A 22,495-nucleotide genomic window follows, 5' to 3' on the forward strand; every position below is an offset into this window, starting at 1 on the left:
CCTCAAAAAGCATCTCTAAATCTCCCGAGAACGTCGTCATGCAGCCAGACTTCAACCCTTTTCTTGCTCAGAGTTACAATGCACATTGATTCGAGACTAATATCAACTCCGCCTCCTGGTAGCTAATAGTACAACAATAGAAAAGACTGCATCATCCCAAACAATGCCGACCAAGTCTCGTAGACCAAAAAAATCAAATCCAACCCCTAAAAAGCACCCAAATGCCATGCCCCATCCAGCCAGAGGCTCGAAGCCCCTTGATCGAAAACATGACTCCCAGGATATGCTTCTACAGCAATAACAAGAACTCCACTCAACACCCCCATCCATCCAGACATGCACACGTAGAAACCCCTCTCACTCCCACACATGATCCGTCCGCGCAAGCCCAGTCAACCCCACCCGTCTTCAAATCGTAAACCTACCCCTCCGTCCCCTCTTCTTCGGACTCTCAACCTCCACGCTCTCACTCGCCGTGCGCTCCCTGCTCTCCGTCTCCCGCCTGCTCAACAGCGCCTCCCGCAACCCCCTCCTCCCGCCCTTCCTGATGCTCCGCTCCTCCTCCGGCTCCACAAAGCGGTGGATAGTCCGGTGGTCCAGCACTCGCTCCTCCTTGTCCCACTTACCCTCGCGGTCCGTTTTCGGCCACGCGTAACCATACAGCTTGGAGTGCCGCTCGCAGCGCGGGCACTCGATGCGCGTGTGGTACGCGTCGGCCTGCACAAAGTCCGCGTCGCACGTGCGGCAGCTGACCCAGCGGCTGTACTTGGCGGAGAGGAGCGCCGTGGTGAGGGTGTAGTCGCCGGGGCGGCGCTGGGAGCTCGACACGGAGGCGTCGGAGGCCGAGTCGAGGTCGAGGGGGAGCGGGGTGGCGTTGCGCAGGCTGTCGGTGCGGCGCGAGATGGAGCGGGTGGTGCGGGGGATCAGGGGCGGTTTTTGGGAGACGGAGCGCTTGCGCGCTGTTACTGCTTGCAAGGTGTCGTCGAGTTCGTAGCTTTCTGAGAGTTCGGAGAGCTCGGATTCGGCGTCGGCGTTAAGGAGGGATGAGATGGGGATCGTGGTTGGGGATGGGAGGGATTGGAGGATGGAGGGGACGGCGACTTTGATGGTGTCGAGGGTGGGATCTTGGGTCTCTGTCATGATGGCGTCGTCTTCCTCGGATGTAGCATCAGTTGACTGTGTTGATTTTGGGGATTCCGCGGTTGATGGGGTTCGTGGAGTCGTCTGTCGCGAGCTATCTGCTTCGTCTAGGGCCATCGTGAGCAGCCCATCGCGCTGCTGGGTACGGATTGCTCTCGAGGCGTTCGTCATGGGATCCTCGATGCTCGATATTGGTACTTCCTGTCGAAGTGAAGACATGCTGCGCTCCTTCTTGAGCGCTAGAAACTTCAAAGGCCGCTTCAGTTTTTGTGCGCTGTCCGCGTTCACTGACGGCGCGGGTGATGCTGGCGTTGAGGCCAGAGGACTCTCTACACGACGCCGCTTCCGCTCATCAATGGCAGCTGGAGTGGAGTCCTTGGACGAACTGTCGACCTCCGTGCCATACTTCCTCTTTCGCCTCAACAGATAGGCTCCTTCTTCCGGTACCTCTTCAGGCACAGGTGTAGCCTCGTCGCTCTCATCTTCATTCTTTACAGGTGCCCAGCCATTAGCCAGCTGTCTCTCACATGTCGCGCAAAGACACTCCTGGTTGTCTTCTCCGAAATAGTTATCACCATAAGAAACAGTGATCTCGTCTCCAATCTCAATATTCTTGACCGAAACAATCTGCATACCATGCGGCCCTTTTGTAGAGAGCTTTGCGTTCGCGTCGCAATCATGATTGGCAAACCGCGCCGGGCCTAGAAACAGCGATCGCGTCTTCTTACGGCTCGAGACAACAATGCTGAAATCTAATCGTGAATCGTCCAGGTCGTCCTCCTCCTTCTCCGTGAGCGCAACCTGAATTCCCGTCAGGTACTTGATCTCCTCACCCTTCTTGATCTCCCTCCTCGCTGTGACCGAAGCCTCTTGGGTATCAATTGTGTAGCGGTTCGTAGTGGTGACCTCGAATGGACAGTCCGGCATGTACATGTTGACATACTTGCGCAAGTGGCGCTGGAAGTGCTCTTTCTCGTCCTTGGTAGACAGACGCTGGCTGAAGCTGCGGATACCGGACACCAGTAGCAGTTGCGAGACTGCTTTCGCGGGGTCCTTCTCTAGAATAACGCATTTGCGCAGAATGTCTGCGGGCTCTTCCTCGCGAATTCCGCGCGACGCAGAGTAGCGGCTACGATTCTTGCGAATGGTGGTCCAGAAGTACACCTGTAAGAAGCGGAAAGAATGAGCATCGCTAGTCGCGCAAGATGTGACGGCCATGATAGAACACATGGGCGTGAGATTGGCTTACCCGGTCGACCATCGCATCGGTTATGAGGTCGTCGTATGAGGCCAGCTGGCCAAGGGTAAGTCCCCCCTTCTTGGCGAGCGCTTCCTTGAGCGCCATGGTCGCGTCGCGTCGGCAGCCTCTACACCGAAAGAGTGCGCAGAGCAAATGCAGAGGGGCAAGTCTGCAGATTGGTGGTGTAGGCGCGAAAGGGGGAGGTTGGGGTGACGTAGGAGAGGAAACGAGACACAGATCCAAGAAGGGACACGACACGCATGGAAGTCCGGTGAAAGGAAATAAAGACAACACGACACGAGAGACAATGGAAAGGAAGACCCAAGGAGTGACTGGCACAAGAGGGAATATGGGGCAGAGGCTCGCGGAAGACGCGGTGTAGTTGCAGGCGAGCAGGGCTGAGCCGCTGTCCGAAAGTGGCACAGTGGCACCCTTGCTCGAGTGCAGGCCGGGACCAGGGCTTCGAGTTGCCCTGCGGCGGTGCGACGGCGGAGTTTTGCATCAAGAGCCGCGAATCCCTTCACCCGCCAGACCGCCCATTCCATCCCCAGGCCACCAGGCCCGAGACCATCAGCGTGGACGCCGGGCAGCATGATCCAGCTAAAGGTACGCCGCAGGAACTTCATCGCAGTGGACGGCGCAATGCGCAGCCCCCGTTGAATATCACATCAGCCACTGACCGCTCTATCTCTATCCAGACCCTCGTCAACTGCATCGACAACTCGGGCGCCGCCATTGTCGAGTGTGTAAACGTCCTGCGATCCAAGCGGCCTGCCAAAGTTGGTGTGTGACAGCAGCATTGCCTCCAATCTACCACCAGATCCAACCCTAGCACCATCACCACGTGCGCCTCGATCCAAACCAGATCCCCGCTGACTTGGTATATGCAGGCGACCGGATAGTAGTGGTTGTCCAGAAGCAGCGCAATTTCGGCCCCGAGTCTGGTCCAGGTGGCGCCGTCTCCATCAGCGCAGCGAACAAAGTACGGCGTGGTGACATACGGCATGCGGTCGTGGTTCGGACTGCGAAGAAGTACCAGCGGCCGGACGGGAGCGTTGTCAAGTTCGACGACAATGCGTGCGTGTTAATCAACAAGGCCGGGGAGCCCATCGGGACCAGGTTGAACGGCATCGTGGCTGCCGAGCTGCGGGAGAAGAAGTGGTCGAAGATTCTGTCACTGGCACCGATGCATCTATAGGCGCAAGAGGGGCGTTGAGGAGGATGATCAATTGTATATCAACAGTACTACGAGGATATAAATGCCTTTTCAACAAATCCTTGTCTAGCTTTTCGGTCTTCTATGTGACAGCCAGGGGCGAAGGCACCCAGAGCTCAATATCGTGAAAGTTCCCACCGGGCCACATCGCCCTCGGACTGGGCGAGGCGTCGTGGACCTCGTGCTGCAGCAGCTGCTGATCTAGGGGTATCCGAACCCAGAACTCCGACTCCAAATAAGATTCGTGATTGATCGAAAGATACCAAACTCCGTCCCAATGCCCATTTTTGCACGCCAGCCATGCACGTTCGCCGAATCCATGAAGTCACTGCCACACGTTGCCGCATCCGCAACATACATAGTACAATTTCTGATAGTGAAAGCTGTAAGCAAAATGATGAGGGAACGGGTAAGGAGGTAGATCAGGGTCATACCATTCCGGTTTCGGCAGTCCGCTGCTGAGACTGGAAGAAGACGGCCTCAGGCTCGCCGCAAGCAGGACAGGGCTTCTGGATCCGAGGCAGCTATAGTCGCAAGAAAGAATAGAAGTTAGCCAAGCAAGCCCAAAGTGAGCAAAACAAGCAACGAACGAACGAACGTGCAAGCGAGCTCAAGACTTTGAAGAGTGCTTGTCACCCTCTTGTTTAGAGGTAGACGCAGACTGCTGGTTGTTCTCGGTCATGGACATGGACATGGAGTCGTCGCAGTCATCAGCTTCCATGTAGAAGCCTCCGTCCGACTCTTGCCCACATATTTCGCAGAATATCTCCTGTCCACACATTGTGCAAAAGCCAGGGATGGTGTCGGAAAGAGAGGCGTCGGAAAGAGATTCGGAGAGACCAACCGTTGGGTCCTGGCCGACGTCCTGGGTGATGCCGGCGGTGTCGCCGACCGTCGAGGCAATCTCGTGGCGCATAACGCAGGCGGAGGGGGCGGGTTCGGTGAAAGAGCAGGTGCGGCAGGCGAAGAGCAGGCGGTTGTTCTCCTTGTCTTCCTTGGGGAAGAGGAGGTTCGAGCTGCAGGCGGTTAGCGGCATGCTTGCGCAAGTGAGGCGATGGGAACAACATACCATTCGGAGCAGAAGCGGAAGAGGATCTTCTTGGAGGCTTCTGCGCCCATGTCAGAGGCAGCTGGGGACGCGGCCATGGTTCGGTGACGGCCGGGTTGGAGGTTGTGTGCTTGGGCGGTGGGTTTGGGGTTTGGGGGTTGTCTTGGTGGTGACAGCTTGCAGCACGGGATCTGTGTATGAGACTTTCTGGACTGCGGGTGCTGGAGATTGGGGGTGGAGGAATTCACAAGAGGCAAGAGGAGCAGGAGAAGCAGGAGAAGCAGGGGAAGCAGGGGAAGCAGGGGAAGCAGGAGAAGCAGGAGAAGCAGGACGGCTTTTGAAGAAGGCGAGCCGATCTCCAGGTGACTTCCAGGGCAGCAGGCGCTAGTGCCGCAAGCAGCTTAACGTTCCGTACGATACGCTGACTCATTGTTGTTCCAGGCGACGGGCGCCGCGTGACTGCCCTCACGGCGAAGGCCCAAGGACCCCGCCACCCGCCAAATCGCGCCTGCCCCAGTAACGGCCCCGGATTTCGCAGCCGCCCTGTGAGCCCTCCTCTGTCAACAACGACCTCATCCACGGATCCCTCCGCTCCAGCACCTGCACACTGCCCCCTCTACCCTCGGCCCTCTTCCTTGACCCCCGAGGGATATCTGCACGTGTCGCTGTTGACTCGCAGCAATAATGGTCAGTGGCGGTGCACGCTCTCTGCAGTGCCCACTTGCGGCCGCAGTTCTCGTTTCATTGAAGACTCACACGGGCTCTACAGGAAGCATCGGGGCTGCCACCCGGATGGGAGGTCCGCCGCTCCAACACCAAGAACCTGCCCTACTACTTCTGCCCCGACACCAAGGAATCGCGATGGGAGCCCCCGGCCGACACAGACCCCGAGAAGCTGAAGCTGTTCATGGCCAAGTTCCACAGCTCCAGAAACCTCAATGCGGAGCGGCCGGGAGGGCAGGAGGGCAAGATTCGCGCCGCACATCTGCTGGTGAAACACTACGGCAGCCGACGACCTGCCAGCTGGCGCGAAGCCAAGATTACCCGCACCAAGGAGGAGGCCATGGCTATCATCCTGGGCCATGAGGCCCGCATTCGAGCTGGCGCCGTGTCGCTGGGAGACCTGGCCACGACCGAGTCCGACTGCAGCAGTGCGCGCAAGAGGGGCGACCTGTATGTTGAACCGGGCGCATCGAGACGTTGGGCATCGACATGCTAACAACCGCGTGGTAGGGGCTTCTTCGGCCGTGGGGATATGCAGAAGGAGTTTGAGGATGCCTCGTTCGCGCTCAAGCCGGGCGAGGTCAGCCAGGTGGTCGAGACAGCGTCGGGTCTGCACCTGATAGAGAGGTAAGACGCAGCATATTTGACACTCAATAGCCCCACTCCACGTGGCCGAGCATGCGCTAACGGCCCGTCTCCATATAGGCTCGAGTAGGTCGTCGAGGGGGGTTATTTCTGGCGTCTGGATCATTATGCGCGGTCGTCCAAATCGGTTTGGGGCCATTCTGGGCTCAGATAAAACGCATGGCCCTCGACTGCACGAGGCGAAGAGGTTGGTCGACGTGGCTCGACAAGATAAGCCTGCAAATGGAAGAAGTGTTTCGACATGGGTCGCGGAAAATGAAATGGCTCATCATCTGCACATGCAGTTGCGGAGGCTGCGGCCTCACTGTGACGTTTGTCAAACGATGCTGTTCACTGGCCATCATGATGCTGTCATCTGAATGATGGCGCCAGGCCAATTGTTCCATGGTTTTCTCTGCTGCTACTGCAGAAGCGTAGCCCTTCAATCTCTACTAATGGCCATAGGTACATGTCCAGGGCATGAGCCTCTACGCTTCACGGTCCTCCAGGAGTAGGACAGATCACCACCAAAAGTAGTCGCACTTTCCCCTCATCCTCGCAGCCAATCCTCGTCTACACCATCGATCTCGAAACGCTTCTCGGAGCCTTCCGAGGGCTGGCCTCCCATCTCGCCGGTATTCGCGTCGACCTACCTCAGTGAGGCATCCCGGCGAACTTGCGCCGGAACGCAGTCGATTTGGTTCAGCCCTGGGGCCATTCGCATCACGACCATACGTCTGGCCTCTAAAGTTGGTCTAGACACTCGGCGGTCCCACTCTCCACCGAACCCCGCGCGTTGCCTGCGGCCAAGCCTGCGCAACGCGTCAAATACGGTCAGGCCATATCGGAATTCAAGAAACGCGTCAGGTCATCATCCTTGCCTTTGCAGTTACTGGAGACGCCCGGCAGCAGCTCGAAACACTTAACCGCGAGCCAATCCGCTGCCTGCGCTTCGATCCTTGTCTCCGAGGGAAGCTAAGCCTTGACATTCTTAAGCTGCAGCTCCGATCCCCAGATTCCAGAGCAACCGTCTAGGGAGCTACTCTCTAGCAGCAACTCTACTCACACCTCCTCTTTGCATATCCTCGAGTGTGATTCTGACTTCACCTCTCCGACCCCTCAAACGTGCTACCTGTCGTCAGGGAGCTCTGTTTACGTTCTAGACTGCTCTATTCTCCGACCACCACCCATTGCCCAACGCAGATACCAAAGACGCCATGCCCGCTGTACCCCTTCTCCAAGGCAAAGGCCTTCTCAAGGGCAAAGACATGGTGTACGCCTCTCCTGAAGGATTCAGGGCCCCAGAAAAGCGTGGGCGGAAGCCCATTCGCTGCCTTTCGTTCAACTCTACTATCCCACCAGTCCCTATGGTAGAGGCTCTAAGGACAGCTTGCCCTCGAAACGGCGGTGCCTTCAGTTATAATCCAGTCCATCTATCGGTCTGGTACATGCCTGAAGAGCTGTGGGCCCGCCTCCCCACTCGACTTACCGGGAGTATTGCAGCAGTACAGCACGCCGGTGCAGCCGTCTTCACCGGGTTCGAACGCCTCGAAACACTGGGAGAAGCTCTATCTCCCAGCGAAAATGCCGAGGACGATATCGTGCCCGTCCCCGGCGTCGTCAAGCCCCGCGGTCTCAGCACCATTACCATCTCCTCCAACGACTCGGACGCTTCAGCAACGAGCTCTCTCGCATCCTCAGTGGTGTCCACCCCCCTGTCCACGCCTAATCTCTTCTCAATGCCGGTCTCACCTTTTTCACTGTCACCGTCCAGCTTCGAGAAGACTACTTCAAAGCCCCACCAGCGCCATCACGCACGCTCTTACACGACCCCGATGGAGCCGGACATGGCGTACTACACTCTCGAGCTCTCCCACCTGCGCACCGAATCGCTGCCGTGCCTCCGCCACGCGATCCGCGTCGTCGACCGGGAGTTGAACGAAAGCAAGCGGCTCGTCGAACTTGACGAGGAAACCCTGGGCGAGTTCGAGGCGTGGTGGGTCAAGAAGAAGGCGACGGCGATCGGGCTCGACCAGAAGGGCCTGGCGCTGAGCATCCAGCGGGGCATACCGACCAATGGCCTCGGCTGGTCTGCGTGAGGGCTAGTGAGGAGCAGCTGTGGACAGGTAGAGGAGCCGGACGACGCTTTCCGTACGATTACGACTGGGAAGAAACTGGGGAGGTTAGATTGGGTGGAGGTTGTGGTCAAGAGACAGGATGATCTGGATTCAACATCTGGGGTTTCTAGCAGGGTTATGTTTGTAGGATGTTAAGTTTCTGGAGTTCAGTCATTTATTTCTGTCTGAAGCGTGGGCACGACGATCGGTTTGGAGCGGACCGAGAGATTGTTGACGCGTTGAAAAGCGAGTTTGTTAGCAGTTGTATGGATTTCTGTATTATTTTGTTGTGGGCGAGCTGGTGTTTTGGGAAACTGGGTAGTCTCTTTGTCTGATATCAACACAGCTCAAAGAATGTACCCCCGAAGCTCGCGCTTTCATAACTGTAAATTGGTGTAGTCAATGTACTATCTTCCATTAACCATCGTTCATTAGCCATTATTCATTACATATCCAGTGTTTCCTCACCCTTAATGTACGTCACGTTTCCCACCGCAATCTCAAATGCATTTCCCATCTTCTCACGTTCACATCGCCCATGCCCCATCTCCTCTCCCCACCCGTTCCATCCTCCGTCAAGCTTCAGAGCCCAGCCACACAAAAAAAAAAGCAAAATCTACCTAGCCACCATACCTTTGTACGAGCGATCTCCACGGCCCGCCCCCATACGGCAGCTCCACCCGCGACGGACTTCAACATCTAGCGGGCTGGACTGCAACCGCATCACTTCATGCTTGTCGCGGCTGCTTGAATGTCTCGCGATATTCCACAGTAAACCCTGCTTATAGCGATACGCCTTTCTCCGAAGGGGTCGCATCATAATACAGAGATTATCACTGTATCAAAGGATCGCGTGGGAAGCGATGCGTAAGCCAGCAGCCCCCGCCCCCCCCAAAAAAAAACACCAAGATTAGGGGGTCCAGACTTACCCGCCAATACCAAACAGTACTTCTGGTTAGTGTGATTGTGAGGAGCGGGTCTTGGTGTTGTTGTTGGAGTAGGTAACCGGCTTATTACTGTAGAGGCCATACGAGTCTGGACGGTTGGGGCGAAAGATATTATGGTATGGAAATGGTTGCTATACCCGGATATTATGCTGCCGCGGGTTTCCTGTACACGCGCCGAGGCTACCCGCTGGCCGCCAGGCGCCAGCCCCCGGATTCGGGATGCCCGGATTGAGGTCCCGTACAGCCGGCCGAGATGGGAGCGAGATAGGGTTCGGAGATCCTGGGGGCGTGGTGGGAAGGTGGAGGCTAACGCGGGTATGCGGGCTGGAGTCGAGGTGGATCGTGGTGGAGGTGTTTGTTAATGTTTACTGGTGTTCATTGGGTTAGAGGTTACAAGAGCGGCGAGATCCGGGGAGTTGGAAATGGATGGGAATAGCTGGTTTGGTGGTATGTGTTTCCTTCGCTTAATGGTAGAGGACTTCATAACTGTGGATAGAGGATTTCATAGCTACAGATAGACTCCAATGATAGTGAGTACTACGGCTTTTGATGATGTCTCGGTAATCTTTTAGCCGGATACAAGGAAAGACTGTAGTGAAGCGAGATAGAAGACGTCAACAGAGGTCGCTGCTAGGCTTAGGAGTGGTGGATGAGGTGGGAAGGTGGAGACTAACGCGAGTATGCGGGTTGAAAACAAGGTGGAGCATAGAGAATGTGGTTCCGTGGATAGATGTGTCGGTAATGGGTGTTTCCATCACAGGTGGATAGAGGATGATGGGTCTCATGGCCTATTGTAGCGGTTCTAAGAATAATGCCACCAATAACAGTGAGACGTACGGCATCTGATGATGTCGAAGTGAAATTTTTGCACCGGGTATAAGGAAAGACAGGAGTGAGGCGAGAAGAAAGACGTCAACAGAGGTCGTTACCGGGCTTGGTGTTGGTTACGCTGCTTAGCATGTGTGGCTGCAGTGGATAGCGTCGACGGCATCTCCTAATTGGGAGTATTTCGGGAAAAATGATACGATATTTTTGATAGGAACATCCAGGAATATGACGATAGGCTGATTGGTATGCATACTAACAGGAACAAGGCACAACGCTGCTAGTCACTATGCGGTAGTGCTAGGCGGTAGTTTTGGACCTCCTATGTAGATTAAGATGCTTGAGATGATGCTGAATTGACAACTTCGCAAAACAGGAATGATGGAGTGCCTTTCTGGCTTCGTTTACAATGCTGGTACTAAACGACAGCAATGCTAGGGCCATTAGGGCTTGAAACCTGCATGCGTGGGTTTTATATTGTAATGCTCCAGCCTTACCACTTCCATGGTAAATGCAATTCGTGCGCCCGTTGCGGGATGAGATCCATCCGCACGATCAGAATGCAAATATACCCGCCTATTGTCCTGCCTAGCCAAAAGAGCCATAATTCCTAAGCGCCAGTCCTTCCGTTTTCGACCCGTGGGTTCCAAACTCCAATATGCAGCACCAAAAGACCTTTCAAGTCTCGTGCAGAGGTAAAGCCGCCGTCCTACTCAAGACGGGCCATCGCGTTCGTTGAAAGCCGTTCTCGGGAAATCGCATCGAGGCACAACCAGCAGCATATCGCCTAATCCTCATCTTAAAATCATGTCAACACTCTATCTCTACTGCACCTCGTACACCTCCAGCGCCTTCTCTAAGTCAGCCAGACTCATGCGGTCTCCGTACGAGTCCATGAGGTGCTGGTTCCTTTCCTGCTGCTTGTCCCGCCGCGCGGCCGGCGGCAGGTGGCCGTGGTTGTGCTCCTCGAGTGCGTTCGCGACGGCGAAGCCTGCTCGTGCGTCAGAGGTTGAGGGAGACCCGCGTAGGGGTGAGAGGGGGCTGGAGAGCCAACCGAGGGCGACTAGGGCACATGCGGGAAGATACCTGAGATGAAAAGTTAGTAACATAGAGCTTGGATAGTGATGTAATGGAGCAAAGGCAGAGGAAGCCGGATTAATGGGAACGTGTTTACATACCATCGGCCTATCTTCCCAACTTTCGGCACTGTAGGTGTGGATGTAGGGGTGTGTGTGGGGATATGCGAGGTAGGATTGTATGAGGCATGGAACTGCGGCGGCGCGGGATGGACGCGGGCGGCAGTGGAAATGGGTCGGCGAAATTGGGGAGGAGGCGTAAGAGGCATCTCTGCTGATTCAAAATGGATGATTCAAGAGAAAGATATCTCGTTACGGTGGAAGAGTTGAGGTTCAAGTTCTTTCAATGTCCGAGGCCTCGGTACAGGGGAAGACGGATGTAGCGAAGCACTTGAAAGTGACGACAAGAACTTCAAAAGTGAGTATGTCAAGCGATAGATGCGAGGGGGTTGACGGTGAAGCTTGATATGTGAGTGGCAGAGCGGGACGTATACACGATAGCTTGGTGCGCTGTGTGCGCTGTCCATGTACTATATGAAATACCGTGAGACACAGGCTGGTAGTATGCTCGTACCAGCCGATGTCGATCCGCGGCCGAGCAGGTGATGGAGCATCTGCACACCATGGCACCACCCGCAGCCCAAGCCCCGCATGGATTGGCGTGCCTCCCCGCTCCGAGAGCCTCGGAGGCTATTGGACAGGACTGCGCTGTATCCGTGACGTTTTCGTGTTTTGCCCCATGTTGTTTAGCCTACGAGCCTGCGCCAAAGTAGTGGCCGTCTGTGCCGTTAATCTGTGTCTCCATCCACGGTATTGAAGGTGTTCCATTGGGTTGGAAGCAGCTTCTGTGTAGCAGAGTTGATGGCGCCGCGGATGTGATCGAGTGATCTTTCATCATAATGCGGGGTGGATGTTCGACCGTTGGGTGACGGTGGGGTGAGAAAGGGGCTGTCACCTGGTTGGACAGGGCTGAGTTGTCCGGATCCTACCGACGGCATTGCCGGCTGCTCTGCTAACTTACCCGGCCGCATTTCCGACCGCATTTCCGACCGCTGCAGTTCGGTCACCATGTTTGTTGCACGTGTCTCTCGAGTTCGAAGAGATATAGCAAAAATAGATCCATTACAGACCTGTCTAGTGCCATCATTCGCTAGGAAAGACGTGATGCAGTGGCGGTATTGTGATGCAGTGATTTAGGAAGCCAAAAAGTTGATGGCTTCTGCAAGAGAAAGAACAAAATTGTAGTCCCACTGGGGATCGAACCCAGGACCTTTCGCGTTGCTTTTAGGCAATGTGAGGCGAACTGGACGGAGAATTAGACCGTTTTGATGGAATGGAGGAGGATTCAGCTTACCGTCATACCACTAGACCATAGGACTTTGGTTGATAGCGAAAAATATTCAATATACAAAACTCTGTAGCGTGAAGGCAAAAAGCAATCCGAAGGGCGGTATCATGTGCCCCTTTCGCTTTTGAACACGCCGAACCGCCCTATGGACACCTAATATTGGCGGCGTACCAACGACTTTCCTGACAGAGAAACCAGGCCTAGCCATAAAATGCCATAAAAATGTGGGCTAGCCACCACATTCGCGCTCGATTTTAGAGGAAAACAGCTGAAATCTCGAACAGTAATGATATGTTTTAGTGTAGATATGCACCGAGGCGAGGTATCGAGCAAAACTGCTCTATTATCCCGAAATTCTGGTTTTGGTTGGTTCGGGTTCCCACTCGTTCATCACCATCATCCATCATCAGTGCACACGTAAGGAAAGACTCCCTAGACGTATAACAGTAACCATGCCATTCAAGCTTTTTCACACAAATTTGTTGACGACGGAAGGCCGCCGTGTGAAGTGCTCCCAGACACTGAAAATATCAGAATGTGATGTGAAGTCCCGCGCGTTGTGATTCAGGCTTCCACGCGAGCTGCCTGCCCTCTCACTTTTCACTCTGTCTGAAACCCTCCATATGTTCCAAGAAAACAGCTCACGAGAAAAGTTCATCATGCCATGATCTAGGTAGAACTTGATGCGAGTTTCACATTTGCATCTTCATAAACAGCCTTCAGATGGACGTGGATGCTCTCTAGATTCTCCGGACTCCATAGGCCGACATTCTCAAGCGTCTTTCGCGTGAGAGAAATCGATTGCATTTATGAAAACCAGACAGAGCGGCGACACTAGAATTGCTTTGCAGTCTTGCGCGGCCAATCTCCGAGAAGGGTAGGGCTACTATTTCAGTGCGGCATTCTTGGCTGATACGATTTTGGATATTCCCAACCTTCTGTGCTGTCTCCCCTTGACGATCTCTAGAATCGATAATCTCTAGATTCTCTAGAGACACTAGTCCTACGTCTATGGCAAATAGAGTTATCGTGAATTGGCTGAGTGGTCTCAGAATCACTGGAACATTCAGTGCTTCGATGTCTGAGGGAGAAGCCATAGCTGCAATCGCATCTGACCGGCTCGCCGATATTAAGAAGACCGACTTTAAAGTCTCCAAGCATATCGGAAAGGAGAAGAGTGCTCGCGCCGGACTACTCCAAGCGCCATTGCCATCACAGCGAATCTCAGCGGTACGGAAATTGATATCACACCCCACAAAATAGGGCAAGATTACGCCTCAGACACGCCATGGTCGACACTGGAAAGATAAGAATGTCAAGAGTTTCAACATCGGCAACTTAATCCTTTCGGATGAAGTAATGCTTCCCAACGATCATGATAAGCTATGCATACGGTTAGGGGTAAAGGCCCATTGCAGCAATAGTACTGGGTCACAAGTCCGAGCACACCGATATACATTACTCCAGCCACACTCTTGCTCACTCGACATTACTGAAAGGAGCACCTTAGCTAGGAGGTATTATCGTCGTCAAAGCAGAGTCTAGTTTCCATTACGTTGGCCTTTACATCGTACTTAGAGTTTCAAAAGCCTATCGGGGTACCCCAAGCAGTCGCAGGGAGTGCTCAAACCTATGCCTTGGTAATTTAATTCTTCAAGTCAGCTTCTGCCAGCAAGCGAACTACAACAAGCACCCTCATCTTCGTACTCTCAAAGCGCTCGCCGAAATGTCCCGCCAGAGCAAATTTCAGGAGAAAAGTGCATGCGCGATGCTACTGGGGTCTCTCGAAGTCCGGCGCGTTCCCTTCTCGAAGAAAGCCAATAGTGTCGAAGCTAAGATAGATGGCAAGACGAAAGACACATCTAGAACGATAGCGATGATTGGAAATACTCGACCGAACGGCGTTATTCAGAATGTAGCATCACCAGAGCTAGTTGCGCAAGAAGACGTAGACCAAATCATTGAGGATGTGACCGACGATGAATTGGATCTTGACGACGACGACCCTGGCGCGCAGCCCCCAGGCAATAGAAGTGATCTATGCGCAACGACAGATATTTTTCGGCTGGCAAAGAAACCGCCAACAGGACATGATTCATAAACGAACCACACCACACCACGGAACCCAGAATCTCCCCCATCTCCCACCCCTCCATCCAAACCCTTCCCGCATACAGTATCCCCCCCTGTACGGGCTGCGCAGGTCAGTGCTGGGCAAGGGTCAATTACACTGTAAAAACCCTTGTCCAGCACTGACCTGCGCAGCCCGTACAGGGGGGGATACTGTACCATGCCAACACATGGCCCTCGATCCATCGCACCGTCGGCTACCACACCACAGCACCGAGAACCACGGACGGACCACCCACACAGACCAACCACACGGGAGCGGGCCACCATCCGCACCCGCCAAGCCGGGGAGCAAACCGGGGGGTGGGCGCGGGGGGGCCCTGCATGCCTTGACTCAGCAACCACGAGGGAGTTGACATTGCGCAGTTCGCATTTGGTGCCGGGGGATGTTGGCGGGGGCTCGGGCCGGGGTGCGTGTGCGTTCCGGGGGTGGGCTGGGGATTGGGCGGCTAGTTTCATGCGTCATGCGTAGCGGCATTTTGGAGAGTCAGTTTTTGGGGGCATACGGGGTGGGTACACTATCCACTACCAGAAGCAAGAATGGCGTTGGTGTTCAGTTCAAGAGTTTTAGAGTTTCTGTTGCAAGATGGCGCGGTTGATATTGACTGACATCTGAGACGCATTCTAGCTGCAATTAATTGCTGCTCAATTGAATGACCTAAAAGATTGTCCAAACTCCACTAGTTCCAGGGAATCTGGAACAAGGGATCCGATTGCTCTCTAGGATCATCCGAATAACATCTCCTCGTCGTCTCCCTCTTGAACTTTGCCCTTTCCCTTCACCTTTTTGGCTTCAGATTCGTCGCCGGAGTCCCGACCTCTCTTAGAAGTGATCACCAACTCGTGCACGGCCACCAGCTAATGCACGGTTACCGAGCGCCACCACCACCATCTTCAAAAATTCACAACTTCATCAATTTTCTACTAAATTGCTTCAAACATGGATCAAATGGAAGCCGCGATCGCGGAGCTTCGTATCAGCGATGTCAAGAACATCACAAAGGTTGCTAGGGAACACGGGATTAACCGGAGTACCCTCTCTCGCCACTACCATGGAAAGACAGTATCTCGATCGGATGCGCACGAAAATCAACGAAACCTCAACGCTGCGCAATCGGCTGCGCTTCTTGGCTATATTGAAAGCCTCACAGAGAGAGGATTGCCTCCTACCATCGAAATGCTAAGGAATATAGCTGCCGAGATTATAGGCTATGTACCAGGCAAGAATTGGGCCACCAGGTGGATTTCTACGCACAGTACAGTTGTAATGGAAGAGTGCACGGCAGGGGGCTCGTAGATGGAATTGACGATTTCGTGTATTGAGAGACGAATCCTTAAGGAATCGTGATGCGTGGCCTAGGGCTGTATATACCCCGGCCTAAGCGAGCACGTGACTCGCAGAGGTCTCACAGGCTATACGCCTGCGCAGGCGGCTGCATGATTTGGAGAGGATGTATCTGCATCCTGTCCGGTGGCTATATACTGTAGGTGCTCCGGTCACCTCACAGTATTGCTCAGCAGAAAGAGGATGCACGTGAGAAGGAAGCCCAGCAGGCATTTAGGCAATTGATTGGTGAAAGTAAAGCTAAGAAGCTATTCACACCAATAAAGAAGGGCTTAAGGAAGGCAGAACAAAAGGTGATAATTGATTTGGAGGAGGAAGAGGCCCCCACAGCTTTAGGCCGACCACGGCGTCAAAAGAGGCTTCCTCTTTGATTTGACGATGACGTTGTGTATATAGAATGAAAGAGCAGCCTCAGTTGCCTCACCTCCTTGATTTTTGTGTATATAGGACGTTGCGTTGTGTTGCAAAGCTTCAAGTTGTGATTCGAGTTGATTTTCGGAATCCGTGCATGAGGTGGTGGCCGTGCACGAGTTGGTGATGGTCAAAGCATATTGAGTGTTCCAGACACCTTGCTTAACATGTATGCATAGTATGACTCTTATTAGATAGCTTCCCATGTATGTATGTAAGGTCTAGTCTATCGACGGAGCTACATATATACAACAGTGATTTTTGGCTCCACCAAGCCAACTGCCCCGGTGTTTTCAACATCCCACCATCTACAACCAAGGACCACCCGCGGCAACAACAGGGCCGTCCCCAGTATCCGTCTCCGGGTTGATGCGCAGGCCCTCTACAAGCTTAACATCCACCTCACCCGTCAGAAGGTTGTCGAAGCTCTTGCTGAGCGCCACAAACGCAATACACGGCACGCCTAACGCGATAGTAGCATAATATATGATGCGGAAGCTGCTAATAAACGCCTTCTGCAGTCCCATCACCGCGAGACCAATCTGCTCCGGCTTCAGCGCCGCAAGCGCCGGGCTGGTTGTGATGCCGGCCATGAGGGCTTGGATGACCTGGGGAATGACGGTGGGGTCGACGCCGGCTTCCGCGAGCGGGACGGCGACGTCTGTCGGGAGGAGCTCGGTGAGCTTGTTGGTGAGGATGACGGAGTAGGCAAAGCCGGCGGCGGAGGAGCCGATGACGCGCAAGAAGACGTCGAATTGGAAGGCGGTGCCGAGCCAGCGGTGAGGGACGAGTTGCATATAGGATGTCATGCCCACGACGATTCCGCTGTAGACAATGCCCATGAGGCAGACGATGGCGAGGGAGCCGGAGGACTTGGTGGGAGCTGTGGAATGGTCAGATGGAAGGACTTTCCAATATTTTTTGCGAGAATAGATGAGCGCTTACACAAAGTAGCTTGACAAGCGGACAACAGAGTCAAGGTAAAGACCAGGAATGTGAGGATCCAACGTGAGAATCTCGCGAACTTCTGGAAGATCAAGCCATACAGTGGCGAGAAAAAGATGCCTGCAAGCGGTGCTGCCGAGGTGTACCACCCGGCTATGATGGAGTCCTGAGTATAGAGTAGGTGTACTTGCTGGGGCCAGACAACAGAGGTAGTGTTGAAAACTAGGGCGCAGAAGAGAATCGGGAAGAGGAAGGTGGTGAACTGGCGGTATTGTGCAAAGACCGTGCTGGGGAACATGGCGAATGTGAGTTTGTTTCGCATAATGAAGCCGTACGGGATTGTGCCAATAACCATGCACAGACCAGAAATGAGCGTTCCTAGAGTCTTTGGGTCGTCCCTAGGTGCTAAAATGAGCCATATGTCTCAACGTAATCAAATGGAAGACTTACCAAGGATATTGGAAGAGCCCAAAGGTGACACCGAGAAGAGCGAGACAAGCTCCCATGACCACGAGAACTGCGGCAGTCCAGTCCAAGTTGAGAAGCTGCTGCGAAGCTTTCCTTCCCTCATATCTGACGTATTGATTCATTGGGTGATAGAACAGGAACGTGAGGATGAAAGCCAGAATGTTGATGGCAAAAGGGATCCAGAATATGACAGTCCAGTCGTAATGGATCAAAATGCTTGCAGCTGTAGAGACGTTAGTCGCTGAGCATTGATACAACTGTATTGCGACCCCTAGGGAAGCTCACCAGTGACAGGACCGAAAGCAGCAGCAGGTGCAAGTGCGGCGGCAAATGACCCGATCGCAAACGGTCGCGAGTGTCGAGGTACCATTTCTGAAAGAGCTGGAATAGCAAGCTGGTGCATGGCAGCTCCCATCCCGGTGATAGCACATGCTCCATATAGCCTCGGGATCGTGGACACATTCGCCGATACAATGAGACCGATGAAAGCGAGCACACTTCCCGCGAGGATGAAGTTGCGTCGGCCATAGATGTCGGACAAGTACCCTATCACAGGTGCAGGCACAGTGGCTGTGAAGATGGCCATTTGGCCAACCCATGGGTACTCATTTGTCGGGCCTGGGAAAAAAGATGAGCACTCTTTCTATGACGCACAAAGGAGGAGCCTACCAAGCTTCGCGTTCAAATATGTCATGGAGTTCTGAACTAATACTTGACTATACACGTCCGAAATGAAGCCCAGAAGGAGACCCTAAACATAAATTAGTTTCCAGAAGACTTTGACGACGTGGTATCGACGGCAATGGTATAGGAGGATTAGGAGAAGGCCTAGAAGGGATGTCAACTTACAGAAAGTGCTAGCCATTTTCCTATGGAGAAGTGGAATGGTTCCTCAGTTGTAGCCCGTGTGTCGTAGCGTTCAACGGTTTGATCGAAACCTCCCTTCTCAACATCATGACTGTAAGACTCTGTAGGAGTGGCATTCCCCTCATTAGATGCCTGTGACGACGCCATGATGTGCAAGAGCTTAGAGAAACGTTCTGTGTGACACTCGAATTGAGGAAACCAGGTACAGCCCTTCGAATTCCATCTGAAGGGAAACCCCAGAAATATATAAGAATCTAGAAAACGCCGAGACGGTGCACAACTTCGCCAAGCAAGCATGCAGCCGTTTTCGGGATTGCGAAGGCGGCTGTCTCCGAGAAATCAGAAGATCATCATCGGTACCGTACCTTCAAGGCAAGGGCCAGCATCATTCATGCACAACAAGGGGCGGGGAAGAGCAACCGGGGAACAGAAGGCATTGGCCACCCGGATCAAAGAAGAAATGCTGGGGTGGATCGGACTTTATTCGTCTAGGTCAGATCTACTACTCTCAAGAAAACCGAAATGAAGCAAAAGCGCCGGAGCGTGGAGACATTAGAACCGTTGATTTGGGAAATGAGACTCTCTACACTCTCCCCCCTGTACGGACTGGACACCACCGTGCGTAGAACAGGGGATTTTACATACAAAAACCCATGTTTTGCGCACGGCTGTGTCCAGTCCGTACGGGGGGGGGAGAGTGTATACCATACCATGCATGCAGTATAACGTGCGTTTGTCTCCACCGTCCCCCGGAATGGACACAGACCTCCGAAGTGCGTCGCCAACCGCGTGGGCGTTTCGGGGTGATTGCTAGGTATGGCGCAGTTTCCTAGCCTAGTAAATCCGGGGTCAAGTCTTCGGGACCATCAATTTCTATCTTCCTGGTCACTTCCACGCCCGCTTCCCTCGCAATCACATTTACCAGTCCCGGAACTGCCATGGTATGGGTCATACGAGCCTTGACTGTGGCGTCTGGCGGGCAGCAATAGATGAAAATGAGCGAGCCGGATTCGGAATGATTGTAGAAGGTGAAGCTTGGTTGTGGTGAGACTTTGGACGGAAGCTCAGACGGTAGTGCATGAATCTCGGACAGCCCAAGTGTGATAGTCTCGGTTGGAACGTCGACAAACTAAGAGAAAAATGGTGAGATCCTTGTAGTAGAAGATAGTACTACATATGTACATAGATACACCATGTGGGTCTGAACTTACGAGTTGTACGATACAGTAGATCCTCTCGACATCAAGTTCGTTAGTGCCGCTTTGGCCTCATCTGTTATGGGCATTGTCAGGCGGCGATCACACAGTCTGCAATGGTGTTTGGTGTAACCGAGATCCACGAATCGTGGCATACCCTGCGTCGCGTGCACTACCCTGTTCTCTCCCTCATCCATGTGTTCTGGACTCTCGAATTTGCTTAACGACGCTTCTCTTGACTCCCACGCTCGCCAATCCAGAATGTCGGCAGGCTCCTTGCAGATACATGCATACAAAAGATTTTCGGCGCCTAATTCGGCAGCTACAGCCAACCTTTCGTCCATGATGAGCTTTCGCTGATCCTGAGGGGCCAGAAAAGGAACATAGGTGATGAACACTAGTCTGCCCTGCTCTCTGATGATGACATAAAGTGGAGATCTGGGAGTGATGTAGCCGTCGAGGAGGGAGAGCGAGGCCATCAAGTCTGGTTCCAAGTGTTTCTCGGGTGTAATGGCAGGAAGCGGCTGGAGATCATCAGAGACTTTGATGAGCAGCGCGAAGCACGACTCGTTGCACAAGAAGTCACTGATAGCTTTGTGGACGCGGCCTGCTAGAGCCATGTGAGTGACACTTGGCCATGCATAATGGGGGCCTTGAGTACATACCAGCCATATCGAACTCCTCTTAGCAAATGCCGACCCTCTGACGGCTCTTAGCAAATAGCAGATATCCTTAGATTTCTAGGGGAAAGAATCTCTTATGAATTACTGCCTGTGGTGTTGGCGGACCAAATCACGCCGCGGACGCGCGGAGTTGACGCATATCTCTGCGGAGAACTAGGCAGAGAACTCAGTTGTACAATGATGAAGGAAGCCTGATATAGCGGATGTCTGGTAGCAATACTACAGCATGAATCCAAGGTTGTCAGTCTATCTCTAGTGGTGCTCGTCGTATGTGTGATCTCTTTCGCAGCTATACCGTCCGAGGCAGTCAGGTCGGTTAACATATTGCTCAAAGCTGTTGAAGTATATGTCATCTAGATCTCTGAAGGCGCATCGAAGCGCTTCTGACAGCAGTAAACAAGTGTACACCGATCTATTGAAGCATAATCTACGAGTTCTGGTTTCCGCGCAGGCCGCGGGAGAGCTCCGAAGGAAGTCAAGACACGAGGCTTGGGACGGTGATGGATCAAAGACGACAGAAATGAATGTCGGGTAGCATGATGCACACCGTTCTCTATGGCGAAAGAAGAGATGAATCGAGTTGTTGGGATAGAGGGAGCGGGATTCCGACTCTCTGCCAAGAAGAATCCCACATTTAGATGCAGGAACCACCCGCCTTACGTCACCGACACTTGAGCCGTCCTCCAGTTCACCCGTGTAGGCCATGCTCCACCGTCGCGCATCAGTACCAGCGTACAATTGCCGGCTGACAGTTGACAGCACTATTCCCGCGTGGCCTCTCCCTTGACGCTGGGGCGCGTCCTCCCCGATTCTGCAGCCATTCAACGACGAGCCCTTCACCCGCCTGCGTCTGCGAATACCTCGCCGCCAACGCATACGATCTCCACCCATCACCTCTCGGACTCGGCTATTCGCCATCACATCTCCAACCTTGAACCTCTTCACAGAGCGACTAATATTCGATATCATTGCCTTGCGAGCCCTACCCCCGATATCCAGACAGCAGCTTCCTCAGCATGCGCCCGAAGCCTGCGTTCACCATCGATATCCCGAAGATGGAACCCCAATCCGCCGTCGACGTCTCCTCTCCATCAGCCGCTCCGATCTACGATCGCATTGCATCCCTGGAGGCCCTGCGTCAAGAGCACCTCCGCGCCGCAGCCGAGATTGAGAAGGAGGTCGCCCGCCTCCACGAACTCCTCGCAGACACCAACAGTGATCACACCAAGGCTGTCCCCAAGCCTGCCCACCCTAAACTCACCTTCAAATCACAAGTCCAGTACCATGACGACCCTTCCGAGCCCGTACAGCCCGACAACATCCCCGCTCAGCCGAATTCATCCGCCCTCTCCGTCTTCATTGAGCCCGCCCCGCTGCACTCCCCGCTCCCAAAGGCGAACCTCATGTACGCGGGCCACACGCCACTGCTGCCTGGCTCGCCGTCCCCGGAGCACCGGTCGCCGACGGCTGAGACGACACCGGAGCAATACCTCGACGGGCCACTGACGCTGCCGCTCGCGCCTGGCGACGGCAGCGACGATGGCATAAGTCTGCGCGCACTGGGAGAGAGGCTGGCGGACATCGCGAAAGAGCGGGTCGAGGACACGCTCGAAGGCCAAGTCCGTGTGAAGTCGGAGACGGTGGAGATAGTGCTGAACCGGAAGGAGATTGAGGCGGATGGGATATTGCTGAAGAAGACGCAGCCGATGAACATGGGCGCGCCGATGGGGCAGATTTGAGCCACCATTCTGTGCGGACCCCTGATTTACGACCCCCTGTGACGATATCTACTTGGAGACAATTTGGGACATTCTGGAGGCGTTTTCATTGGCACAGACGGAAGCCGAGGGAGGCATCGGAAAAGGGCTCGGGAAATGGGTGATTTACGACTTGGACGGACCATCTGCATTGGCGGGAAATTTCGGGTTTGGTCAACTGATAGCGGTGTGGCGGGTAGCCCGTACGTAGTGTTCGGATGGACCGTTTGCTACATATGAATTCCGAACAGGATTCATTCATTGGAATGCTGGAGAATCTAGCAGCACCGGCAGCTCAACGCTGCAATTATATAGTGTCTAAAATGGATAAGTGGTCAATCAGAGCATATAAGAATGGTTAGTTTATGCGGTGTGGAAGTGCATGGGCA

The 22,495-nt window shown here is 53.9% G+C and overlaps 11 protein-coding genes and 1 non-coding gene across 12 annotated transcripts; 6 read left to right on the forward strand and 6 right to left on the reverse strand.

Annotated features, from left to right (window-relative positions):
- Window positions 1–66: 66 nt before the first annotated feature.
- On the reverse strand, window positions 67–2,463 carry BDZ99DRAFT_430156 (uncharacterized protein). Its single transcript, XM_033717243.1, has 2 exons — window positions 2,390–2,463; window positions 67–2,304 (listed from the first exon to the last, which is right to left on the reverse strand). Exons 1-2 carry the CDS (start codon window positions 2,399–2,401, stop codon window positions 409–411), a joined length of 1,908 nt encoding a protein of 635 aa, XP_033568293.1. The 5' UTR covers window positions 2,402–2,463; the 3' UTR covers window positions 67–408.
- Window positions 2,464–2,971: 508 nt separating this feature from the next.
- On the forward strand, window positions 2,972–3,578 carry BDZ99DRAFT_483824 (54S ribosomal protein L38, mitochondrial; the record flags this gene model as incomplete). The annotated part of the gene is made up of 3 exons (XM_033722606.1): window positions 2,972–2,986; window positions 3,079–3,163; window positions 3,271–3,578. 3 exons carry the CDS (start codon window positions 2,972–2,974, stop codon window positions 3,576–3,578), a joined length of 408 nt encoding a protein of 135 aa, XP_033568294.1.
- A 588-nt stretch (window positions 3,579–4,166) lies between these two features.
- On the reverse strand, window positions 4,167–5,074 carry BDZ99DRAFT_241060 (uncharacterized protein). Its single transcript, XM_033713599.1, has 2 exons — window positions 4,666–5,074; window positions 4,167–4,612 (listed from the first exon to the last, which is right to left on the reverse strand). Exons 1-2 carry the CDS (start codon window positions 4,740–4,742, stop codon window positions 4,207–4,209), a joined length of 483 nt encoding a protein of 160 aa, XP_033568295.1. The 5' UTR covers window positions 4,743–5,074; the 3' UTR covers window positions 4,167–4,206.
- Window positions 5,075–5,170: 96 nt separating this feature from the next.
- BDZ99DRAFT_469765 (rotamase-domain-containing protein) lies at window positions 5,171–6,254 on the forward strand. The gene is made up of 4 exons (XM_033721575.1): window positions 5,171–5,331; window positions 5,414–5,817; window positions 5,878–5,994; window positions 6,073–6,254. The coding sequence occupies exons 1-4, from the start codon at window positions 5,329–5,331 to the stop codon at window positions 6,080–6,082; spliced, it is 534 nt and encodes a 177-aa protein (XP_033568296.1). The 5' UTR covers window positions 5,171–5,328; the 3' UTR covers window positions 6,083–6,254.
- A 1,104-nt stretch (window positions 6,255–7,358) lies between these two features.
- Window positions 7,359–8,090, forward strand: BDZ99DRAFT_403574 (uncharacterized protein; the record flags this gene model as incomplete). The annotated part of the gene is made up of 1 exon (XM_033716348.1): window positions 7,359–8,090. The coding sequence occupies one exon, from the start codon at window positions 7,359–7,361 to the stop codon at window positions 8,088–8,090; it is 732 nt and encodes a 243-aa protein (XP_033568297.1).
- Window positions 8,091–10,704: 2,614 nt separating this feature from the next.
- Window positions 10,705–11,225, reverse strand: BDZ99DRAFT_528550 (uncharacterized protein; the record flags this gene model as incomplete). Its single annotated transcript, XM_033726387.1, has 2 exons — window positions 10,705–10,966; window positions 11,059–11,225. 2 exons carry the CDS (start codon window positions 11,223–11,225, stop codon window positions 10,705–10,707), a joined length of 429 nt encoding a protein of 142 aa, XP_033568298.1.
- A 973-nt stretch (window positions 11,226–12,198) lies between these two features.
- Window positions 12,199–12,335, reverse strand: BDZ99DRAFT_t90. The gene has a single exon. It is a non-coding gene; the product is annotated as a tRNA-OTHER (tRNA).
- A 1,481-nt stretch (window positions 12,336–13,816) lies between these two features.
- BDZ99DRAFT_469768 (uncharacterized protein) lies at window positions 13,817–14,419 on the forward strand. Its single transcript, XM_033721576.1, has one exon. The coding sequence runs from the start codon at window positions 14,031–14,033 to the stop codon at window positions 14,403–14,405; it is 375 nt and encodes a 124-aa protein (XP_033568299.1). The 5' UTR covers window positions 13,817–14,030; the 3' UTR covers window positions 14,406–14,419.
- Window positions 14,420–15,102: 683 nt separating this feature from the next.
- BDZ99DRAFT_469770 (uncharacterized protein) lies at window positions 15,103–15,901 on the forward strand. Its single transcript, XM_033721577.1, has one exon. The coding sequence runs from the start codon at window positions 15,375–15,377 to the stop codon at window positions 15,729–15,731; it is 357 nt and encodes a 118-aa protein (XP_033568300.1). The 5' UTR covers window positions 15,103–15,374; the 3' UTR covers window positions 15,732–15,901.
- A 462-nt stretch (window positions 15,902–16,363) lies between these two features.
- Window positions 16,364–18,617, reverse strand: BDZ99DRAFT_504696 (MFS general substrate transporter; the record flags this gene model as incomplete). The annotated part of the gene is made up of 6 exons (XM_033724060.1): window positions 16,364–17,073; window positions 17,136–17,533; window positions 17,586–17,826; window positions 17,889–18,221; window positions 18,273–18,354; window positions 18,453–18,617. The coding sequence occupies 6 exons, from the start codon at window positions 18,615–18,617 to the stop codon at window positions 16,499–16,501; spliced, it is 1,794 nt and encodes a 597-aa protein (XP_033568301.1). The 3' UTR covers window positions 16,364–16,498.
- Window positions 18,618–19,005: 388 nt separating this feature from the next.
- On the reverse strand, window positions 19,006–20,286 carry BDZ99DRAFT_456438 (uncharacterized protein; the record flags this gene model as incomplete). The annotated part of the gene is made up of 2 exons (XM_033718477.1): window positions 19,006–19,599; window positions 19,696–20,286. 2 exons carry the CDS (start codon window positions 20,284–20,286, stop codon window positions 19,300–19,302), a joined length of 891 nt encoding a protein of 296 aa, XP_033568302.1. The 3' UTR covers window positions 19,006–19,299.
- A 787-nt stretch (window positions 20,287–21,073) lies between these two features.
- On the forward strand, window positions 21,074–22,476 carry BDZ99DRAFT_469773 (uncharacterized protein). Its single transcript, XM_033721578.1, has one exon. It carries the CDS (start codon window positions 21,366–21,368, stop codon window positions 22,086–22,088), a length of 723 nt encoding a protein of 240 aa, XP_033568303.1. The 5' UTR covers window positions 21,074–21,365; the 3' UTR covers window positions 22,089–22,476.
- The last annotated feature ends 19 nt before the right edge of the window (window positions 22,477–22,495 follow it).

This window comes from Mytilinidion resinicola (assembly GCF_010093595.1).
Source record: "Mytilinidion resinicola strain CBS 304.34 unplaced genomic scaffold BDZ99scaffold_41, whole genome shotgun sequence".
Taxonomy (NCBI): Eukaryota; Fungi; Ascomycota; class Dothideomycetes; order Mytilinidiales; family Mytilinidiaceae; genus Mytilinidion; species Mytilinidion resinicola.